The 10,452-nt window shown below is 39.2% G+C and overlaps 1 protein-coding gene across 1 annotated transcript; it reads right to left on the bottom strand.

The window, feature by feature from the left end:
- Positions 1-223: 223 nt before the first annotated feature.
- On the bottom strand, positions 224-3,348 carry LOC131683932 (protein GPR107). The gene is made up of 9 exons (XM_058966347.1): positions 3,069-3,348; positions 2,880-2,990; positions 2,675-2,820; positions 2,470-2,615; positions 2,312-2,412; positions 1,862-2,250; positions 1,412-1,802; positions 1,192-1,352; positions 224-1,135 (listed from the first exon to the last, which is right to left on the bottom strand). Exons 1-9 carry the CDS (start codon positions 3,159-3,161, stop codon positions 994-996), a joined length of 1,680 nt encoding a protein of 559 aa, XP_058822330.1. The 5' UTR covers positions 3,162-3,348; the 3' UTR covers positions 224-993.
- Positions 3,349-10,452: the final 7,104 nt, after the last annotated feature.

The following is a 10,452-nucleotide window of genomic DNA, read 5'->3' as shown; positions in this document are numbered from 1 at the left end:
TTCTGTTTCGCGCATCTATTTACAAGCATCATCTGGTGATTATGAAACGATGAACGGTACAGATAACGTCCGTAACCATTATCCACCATTTTTTGGTGGAGACGCACAGTCGTTTGTTAGATATTCGTTCGAAGCAGATAGTACGACAAGACGTTTCCCGACTGTCTGTGGCGTCAGCAAATCATGGGACTAATTCTTCAAACAAACAACAGTAAAATACGCGTACGTTACTAGTGAAATGTAATAATTTATATACACATACGCAAAATATGATCAGCTTCCAACAGCTCTCGCCGTGATCGAAAATGGCCTTTTCGAGATACGGCGAGCAGCACGCACTATCTAAATCCTAGAAGGAGCGTATTTTCAATTCAATTTGTTGGTTTTTACTTTTCCCAGTATACCTTTAATAATAAGCATTAAATCCTTACATCTACGTGTTTATCTTGGGCTATACATGGGCAATATTTCATCCAAAATTTGTCCGAACTACGCTTAATGTTTGGTCTGCGGGCTATTTATACTTTAATTAGTTTTGTTATTTATTACGAGTAAATAAAGGAGGCTATCTCCACAGAAAAATTTGACGGAAGTTAAGTTTAATTGAATTCTGGTTTCGGGGATAATTCAAAATGTAATATTTTCCAGACATTATTTCATCATTTACTTGGGCAAAGTAGCTAGCTGCTACAAATCCCGAAATAACGCAAAGCACACATTAAAAAATATCCAAGGATATGATTAGCGCAAACACAAACGCATACATACTGACTGACAAGATCACAGACGAAGAAGCGTCATGTCCTACCACTTCTCATGACGGTTAAACGCAAATTTCAGTGTACTGGTTTTATTTTTAAGGTACTCTCAAAAGTTCATGTAGAAACAAGAATTAGCGCAGTCCTTCTCAGTCAGCTATTGCCTCGTGGACTATCACGTTAATGGTAATAGTTGTTCTAGTAGTAGCAGTAAAACTAATTGGAGTTCTATAACCTAATCATATTCGTGAGACGATTCGCGTTTACTGATTAAATTTTCCCGCTCGTCTTCGTTCGATTCATGGACCATCGTGGCCGGTGGCTGCGAGCGATTCGTCACTTTGCTTATGCCCTCGGTTAGACCCGTTTGAGTGAGACTGAAATCATAAAAAATAACATTTTGTGACTAGTAAATTATTTGAGATACACATACATTTCAACTTCATCATCGTCGTCGTCCTCTTCGTCATGTACCGAAAAGTACGGGTTTTGTGACACCGGTCGGAATTTGTACCCAGTTAGGACAAAAAATACGTACGTCGCCATCTCTTTGAACATCTCATCCAACCAGGCGTACTGGAATGCGACCGTGATCTGCAACGAATAAGAATTTATGTATATCATGTTCACTGGTATTTCAACGTCCCACTTACCTTCAGTAAATAAACAATGATTCGCGTGAAGTAGATGTAGCAAACTATCATAATATAAAACTGTCGGAACAGCTTCAATTTTCGCAAATTGATTGCCGCTTTTCCATCAGTTCCTGCCGCCTCCTGAAGATGCCTGATGGACCACACAACGGGGAACAGAATCGCACCGCAGCACAGCAAGTCCACCAGGATGAATATGTCTCGCCATGTACTGTGCTCCTTGTCACCTTCTTCACTCTCGGCTATAATAATCTCCGCCACGTTGGCTAACACCTGCAGTGGAATCACAATCATGAACAGTTTCTTGTCCTTATCCGCAAGAATGTGTTTGATGAAGGTCCATCCCGTACCGATGAGTACGATCGTAATGAACAGAACCGCTCCCTTTAATCTGTAAAGAAAATTGCACATTTTATTCTGATAGATCACATCCAAAGAGATGGTTCATACAGATGCGTCACATAATACAGAATAGCCCAAGCTTCCACGTGCTCTCCCTTCGTTTCGATAAAGTGATAATTGATGGCGTGAAACATGAGGGAAAGCGATTTCAAAAACACCAGCACTGCCATCAGATAGTGAATCTTGAACACCGGATGCTTGCTCTTCCTTAAAATAAACACCCAAAACAGTCCCGAAAGGAAGAACAGCAGGGACATCATAAAGTACAACGCTGGCAGCGGCATTTCCCCGGCAGACAAAAAGTTCCCGCTATTATTCTCCTCAATGGTGACAAAAAACTCCAGCGGGTACAGGTTATTCAGGTCGTAATTCGGGCAGCTGTGGAAGTACAAATTGTACAGACCTTCCTCGGCTTTACTGGCCACGTAAACGGCGAACTATAATTAAGGATGGCCATTAGTATTATCGGTTATTTTTACGCGGTCATTGTGTTCTTACATTAAACCAGCAATATTTGAAGTTATCTTTCTTCTCACAGTTGAGTGTCAGAAAACTGTTGTGACAAACTGATGTTTGCAAAGCTGCGGCTTGATCTATTGCTGAAATGAGACTTAATTCACCTGACACAATTCACAGAAAAAAAATAACATTTGTACCTTCCCGTTTCCGTCGCTGCATATACATTGACTTGGAGTCGCTGACCTTAGCGAAAGATTGACGCTTCAAACGAAGCGCTGGGATCGCTTTGCGATCCTTGTAGATGTGAGCGTTTTGCCACTCGTTGGAGCAATTCAAGTGAACCCTAGCAAAATAATGAAACATTTAACAACAAAATAACGAACCTTAACTCTAAGCCCGTACACTTCATGTTTGATATCCATAACGAAAAAAACAATTGGCCCACTTCGCAGCGAGCTAATCGGTTCTCGCAAAATGCAATTCTCTTGATGGGTGTCCAGATACGGATTCATTGCATCCGATAGTGTTCTGTCCAGTGAAAGCCCAAACTGTGAATTATAATAGTTTTAAACAATGTTCACGCCAGGAACTTTCTTTCGAAACTTACGACATTATCCTCCGATCCAGGTACCACTCGAAATCCGGAAACTTTTACTTCCAATATTCCCCCCGAATAGAATCCAAACGTACTCAAAGGTATGTATCGACGAACGTCATCCTATTTAAGATGGAAACATTTATATGTGCAAGGAAATGATCCAGCTGGTAACTTTCGTTCCCAACGAAACGTACTCACCTGCACTTCCAGGTGATGCCTCCGACCATCGATGCATTTTGTAAACAAAAAGAACAGGGCAGTCCAGACCGCCACCGGAGTTGCAGATTTCATGCTGGCTTGTGCCGGAAATGCTAAATCAGCACATTAAAAAAAAGCTAGCGCACAGAGCACGGTTAGTAAGTCTTATCGAAATCTCAACAGGAAATATAATCGCAGATAAACTCCAAAGTCCTCACAACTTCGATTTTTCACCTTCTCTTTATTCTGCTGTCGTGTTGGTTCGTGTACACAAAAAGCAATGCAAAACTGTCAGGGAATACCGTGAACTGACAGTTTGCGAACCCGCAAAAAAGGGAACAACAATCAGTAAGAGCGTGCCCATCAACTGATGCGCATTTATTTTTCTATGCAGTTGCTATATGTACGTTATAAAAACCTTGACCGAAAATCCTGGATAGCTCGTTACTCGCAGAGCACAGAGATCACATCTGCGGATGAAAAGTGGATGACTTTTATAACAAAACTTATCATCCAAACTCTATTAGAACTGGATTTTCAAAAGACTTTATAAACAACATGGTAGCCACCTAATTTCAATATTTCTTGTATATTAAATTTAAATGTGGCATCTGTTGGAATAAACATGCTTTATCATGATATATCAAGTTAAGTGTACGTCATTTGAAATCACAGTCAGTCCAGTTGCGGCAACACTTGAATTGAGCGTGCAGATTGTTTGCAGTGTATCTAATCATCCCACAAAATATGTCGATTATAACCTAGGGGCAGATCACTAATTGTGATGCATTTTTTAAAAATCAGCTAAATTAAATGCATTTCTTTCCATCAAAATAGAAATTCATAATGTATTTTGCGTTGCGTGCAATATATTTTGCGCTGCGTGTAAGACGTCAAAACTCTACAAAAAATTAGCCCTACATTCAACAAAACGTCGAACAAAGTGAATCAGCGTAGGACGTTTGTTAAACAAACTTTTCCGCGAGGGAGTGCAAAGTTGATGCAAAAATGGAAATTAAATGCATTTTTTCTAATTTGATGCAAATTTGTTATACATTTCTAGAGTGATCTGCCCCTAGATTATAACACTTGCAAGTGTCAAAAACTGTTGTTTGTGTGTGCTTTATAGCTATAACGCTCCAGAGTTACAAATATTCAAATTCATTGAACAAAAATTTATCACATTCAGCCGTATTCATCTTCAATATTCAGTGACGCTACCGTAAATGTCAAACTAACCAGCTGCCATTCATTCAATGCAAGTTCTCATTCATCACCGAATATTGCATGAAGCGAACGTGCAAAATCAAGCACATCAAGGTAGACCCTGGCACAATGTCCGCGATGATAATTATTGTTTTGCAGGCTTCGCCAACTTTCGATAGCATTAATCCAGATATTTAGAGAAATGAATATTATTGTATGATATTCAATTGAATGAATAACACGGACTGTTGAATGCATTTTTTTCTATTCATCACGAGTTGCAACAGGTTCATTTTCAGCCGCCAAAAAGAGCTTGGATTATATTTAACTGTTATGTGTCCGACGCGGTACCCGAGCACCTTTTAAGGTTTCAATTATTGAAATTCTCATGTTTTATACATAGCTGGAAATTGAAACTTTGTGACATCCTAGAACTTCACTAAGTCAAGCTTTTGGGCTAATAATATTGTTGATATAGTAAGGGGGAGGGAAGAGGGGCTCCTGAATTTTTTATTACGTAACAGGCCGACGTGAGTACCCGGGTACCAACAATACTGAAATGCCAATAACTAAGGTAATTTCCAATCGATTTTGATAGTTTTGGGTGTTTTGGATTCGGGAACTTGTCCACTTTTAGACTTGATAAAAATGAATCAGGTTACTGCATGCGGTTCCCGGGAATCCGGATTTCCGGAAGCATGCTCCAGTAGTAAATACTATTTGTGAATTTCAATGGAATCCAGCTTTTTACGTGCCATAATGGCGGTCTCAATTGCTCAGTTCGTAATACGTTTAATGGCCCTTTTTTTGAAAATAATCGTTTATGTCAACCGCCCAGTGAGATTAAGTCATCCTACGTTAGTCCAATGTGTTGGATGTTTATTCAATGAACGCCCGATATCTTCAACTGGGCGTTGCTGTCAAGCTGGCGTAAACAGTTATTGTCAAAAAAGGGCAATTAAACGTATATTAACTGAACAATTTAGACCGACAATATGGCACGTAAAAAGCTGGATACTGGCAATATTACCCATAAAAACCCATAAAATTATTGGAATTGCATCAGTAGACTGTATCTCGTGGTTTTGGAACCATTTGGTGATTTAACCCCGGAACAGACATTCTGGAGCAGGTTCCCATGGGGCCGTAATTGACCATTCCATTCCAATTACATTTTTTCAAATTGCCATAGGGTTCTGTAACAATAAATAACAGACTTCCGAGACAATTTGAAGAGTTTTGATACTCACATTACCAGGACATTATTAAAATTTACAAATCATACCCTAGTACTGGAACATTACTCCGGAAAATACGGATTACCAAGAACCAGATCTATTCATCCGGTTCAATTTTGCAGAATCAAAACAATTCCTGAATGCAAAACATCTAAAAGTGTCCAAATCGATTAAAGGCAGCCATAGATATGAGCATTTCAATTTGTGGGTACCCGGGTACCTTCGTCGGCCTGTTAAAGTTGTTTTTTGTTGGACACATAACGGTTAACTCTGCACCCCATACATACAATGCGTTGTCAAACTCTATGCTGAAATTGGGTTACCAGAGACCTCCGCTTACCACTCAACCACCGTTTCTTACATTATTTTAAAAGACAGAGCTTTACATTATTCTCAGTATAAGTGTATAAAAATACGAGGAATTTGGTCATCCAGCCATTTGCAGTTTTTGGTCTTCTCCGATGCGACAAATGCCTCTTCAAAGCGATCTTGTTCACACAGCCCAAAATCATCACATTCTACCTTCAAATGAATCCTTTCTAAAATGAATCCTATCCAATGAACTTGAAGTAGTAAAGCCGGTTTTTGTTTGAATTGCCTTTTCCCTTCCTTTTTGATCCGGGCTTGTTCGAACCAGGGTGCCCACACCTACCGATTTATCGGTAGTCCTACCGATTTTGGTTTTCCCTACCGATTCACCCCGCATCGCAGGTTCAGTTCAGCATTCCGGCAAAGATGGCAAAACCACAATCGAAAAATTTCACTTCATTTCACGGCAGTAGTCCGCATTGTGGATGTGTGCGGAGATACATACCTGGCACCGGCTCTTCTGGACCGCTGCACCGAACGACTCTTGCTTAGTGAATGTCTGGCGCAAAAACTCGATCGTCGCCGACAAGAAGATCCTTTTCCGTTCCGAGGGGTCAGACAAGCTCACGATAATTCCAAAAAATCCGCAGCGTAAAGAACATTTACCTGTTGCACAGATTATTTCATCAATTTCATATTCTTTCTGAATTCGAAGCCAACACCTCAAACCGTGTATTCCGTGTCACAGATTAGAAGATGGCTGATTCTCGAGGAAACCGTTTTTGGCTAGATTGTGTCCGGGGAAAAGTCACAATTCGACTAGTCAGCCACTCGAAGATTTGGAAGTGCTGCGGACGTTTTCATTCTAGCGCGCAAACTCAGCAACTATTGAACTACCTGGGTTTGGTGTTGAATCGGACCGAACTTACGGTGTCTGTCATAATTCGAAGGATCTATTTCTGTTTACTTTCTAACCGCCAAATTGAAGGTAGCAGCCGCAAACACTGGGAAGGGCAAACAAAGAATATCTTTACCTCATTTGGAACTTTCTTCGGCACTACTGCTCAGCCATTCGTATGATAAAATGACGAGCAGCTAACCACCTTCCACTCGGACCTGCTTCTGGATGGATTCAACGATAGTCGTCCATTGGCTAGCAAAAGTTTGTGGCTAACCTAGTAGCCGAAATTCAGCAGAATATTACACCCGGAACCGGGGATCATGTCACAGACTAACAGGCATAACACTTAAAAACAAAGCTTCGCTCGCTTTAACGGTCATTTTAAATATATTTGTAGTTGGGACTGTGGCCACATTTGAAATTATGGCGCTACTGACATATGAACAAGCATATGGGGGATAGACCACTAGTGAAAAATTGCTCCCAAATCTGAGGGGTAACCCACCAGGAAATGAGTGTTTGGGACCGTGAACAAAAGGTGGAGCTAGTGTTCTGGGAAAATTGTCGGAACGATGTTTTTTGAGGGAATTCCTTCATAGTGTTATGTCTGTTAGTCTGTGATCATGTGGCGGAGATCCAGCCGATGCTATTTGATGTGGAACGAGTGTTGCATATCTAAACGATATCGACATATGGGGGTTCTGGCTTCGACGCAGATCAACTAAAGAAGAAACCCGCGATTTTGCTACTAAGACGCATCTTCAAGCTAAAATCATCATTGATCGACCTCGTTCGTACAGCCAGTTATATTAATCGATTCATCTCTAATGACAGAGAAAAGCATAGAAAAATGATGAGAATGGACTATTCTTCACAGTAAAGCTAAAGAGAGCTTTACAAAACCTTGTACGAGCATCACTGCAGTAATTAGTAACCCGATGGCATTCGAGCTGTCTCCAATTCAAGTCCGAGTGGTATACAACGAGTACGAGGCCCTAATTCCATACATTCAAAAACAACCGATGATTCTAGACAGTAAATATCCTTTGCTGATAGCAAACAGTTTCGACCAGCTGGCAGAAAACATAGACTCTCCTGCGCTCCAATACACTTAATTTTTTCTGCCGTATGTCAGCTTTTTTTGCATCTTTTGCCGAAATCTCAACAGCTGAGATCTCAGTAAACAATTTTTTTGCTGAGATCTCAGTGAAAGTTACGTTTCATAGCTGAGACTCGGAAAATATTTCGCAAAAAATCAGCTACCAAATCTCACTTTACTGAGATATCAGTTTCTAAATTTGCTGACTACACGGCTGTTGGGAAATTGCCGAACCGAATTAAGTAATAAAACTTGAGCCCTATGTTTCGGGAAGATCTTTCCAGGGAATTGATTTTCTCCAACGCTCAACTCATCTTATCAGTTGTTGATAGCTGCAGTACGACCAAAATTTTGGTCCAAAAAACTCCGTAATCTTGCTCGTACCATAACTCATCTCTTCGTGATTTGTTGCCGCTGTAAACCAAAACTGTCGGAGCAAAAAATAGCAGACCTATACTCAGTTCGCGTATCACCAACCTTCTCATTACTCAATATGAGAGAAACGTTTTGTGGACCATTCCATCTGCGGCCATTGCATCGAGAGGCTGTTCCGCAAAAATGCTTTTTGCAGTATTTGCTCGCATGTTAATTAAGGCCATCTAGAACTCGTCTCAGATCTCTCCGCCGATTACATATATTCCTTGTTTTTATTTATTTATTTATTTCGTCAATCGATGTAGACTGGTATAGTTACAGTAATGTTTACATTTTTCTTATTTACTAAAATATATGTATACGTAATTTTATTATAAATAAAACAATTTCAGCTTTTACAGAATCATTTTCTTATGCGTTAGAATTTCTTTTATGTATAAAATATTGTGTGAGTTTTAGTTTGGACATTGTAAAATCAATTGATTCGCAATAGCGGTTATAAACAGCCATCATTCGATTTATAGGGCCATATTTTGCATAATTTGTGCGATATGGAGTTATTGAGAATATGCTTCGGTTTCGTAGCTGTCGTGAAGGTGCATAAAAGTTCAATTTGGATAAAATTTCGGCTGAATCAATACGATGCGAGACGATATTATTAATGAACGAAAGCATTGCAAATTCACGACGTTCCTTCAATGTTTGTATATTGATAAGCATGCAGCGTGCTTCATAAGATGGCAGAGGATTTCCAACCTAGTTTACGAAGGGCAAATAATATGAATTGTTTTTGTACAGATTCTATTCGTTCTTCATGTGTGCTTGAAAAAGGGCACCAAACGATGCTGCAATATTCCAATATCGACCTAACATAAGCAATATATAATGTTTTGATTGTATACGGATCTACAAAATGATAACTAAAGCGTTTTATAAAACTGAGCATGTTGTTAGCTTTGTGAATAATTTTGTTATAATGATCAATAAAATTTAACTTGGAATCTAATATAACGCCTAAATCCCTAATTCTTTCACATTTTGCTACAGTCTGTCTTCCTAAGGTAATCACAACATTCGATGTTTGTCGTTTTCGACTAAAAGTGATTGAATTGCATTTTTTCACGTTTAGCTGTAGGAGGCTTTTTTGACACCACGTGTGGAAAACTAGAATTTCGTTTTGGAATGTATCAATATCCTCGGCATTTCTTATCTCCAAGTAAAGTTTCATGTCATCGGCATAGATTAGTACTTTCAGTTTTTTGAGAAGGAAGGAAATATCGTTCACATATAAAATAAACAATAGAGGTCCTAAATGAGAGCCTTGTGGAACTCCTGAGGTGACTTCAATTGGATTAGATTGCTTTCCTTTGAATTTGATTATTTGCTGGCGGTTGGATAGATATGATTCTAACCACGTACGCAGCTCAGGCTCAATTCCCATCTTTTTTAATTTATAAAGTAACATTGGGATGTCGATTCGATCAAATGCTTTACTAAAGTCTGTGTAAAGTGCTTCCACGTAGTTTCCATTGTCCATTGCAATCAGTGAATAGTTAATAAATTCTAGTAAATTTGTTGAGGTCGAACGACCTTTGAAGAAGCCATGTTGGAGGTTAGTAATTCTGTTTTTTATTTGAAGAAATATTTTTTCGTTAATGATTGATTCAAAAAGTTTCGGAATGCTGGAGATTATGGCTATTCCACGATAATTGCGAACGTCAGATTTTTTCCCAGATTTATATATAGGTACTAAGAAAGAACTCTTCCATGTTTTGGGAAACTCTCCAGATTGTAAAGACATATTAAAGAGCCAGAACAATGGAGTTGTAAGCTCGGTTGCTAGGTTTTTCATAAATAATGGTGGAATTCCATCAGGGCCAGCACCTTTTGATGAATCCAAATGGTTTAGAGCATTGAAAATGTCCTCCACTATGACATGACTGACACCAATATCCATAGGAAAATCTGGAAGAAAAGCAAAATAATCGCGATCGCGGTCTTGTTCAGAAAAAGTTGTATATATTTCTTGGAAGAATGTTGCAAATAGGTTGCAGATTTCTTTCGGGCTATTATGTACGTTGTCATCCAAGTGCATTGTTGATGGGAAATTGTCTGATTTTAATTTAGTTTTGACGTAGTTAAAAAAATTCTTTGGACTGGATTTAATCTGCTGTTCAGTTTTGGAGTTGTAATCCGCAAGTGCAGAATCTATGGCAATATTTAGTTTATCGCAAATGTCGAGATATTGTTCCAAGT

Source organism: Topomyia yanbarensis, chromosome 1 (assembly GCF_030247195.1).
Source record: "Topomyia yanbarensis strain Yona2022 chromosome 1, ASM3024719v1, whole genome shotgun sequence".
Lineage (NCBI taxonomy): Eukaryota > Metazoa > Arthropoda > Insecta > Diptera > Culicidae > Topomyia > Topomyia yanbarensis.
Note: the sequence above shows the minus strand (reverse complement) of the source record. Positions and strands in the feature narration are given on the sequence as shown.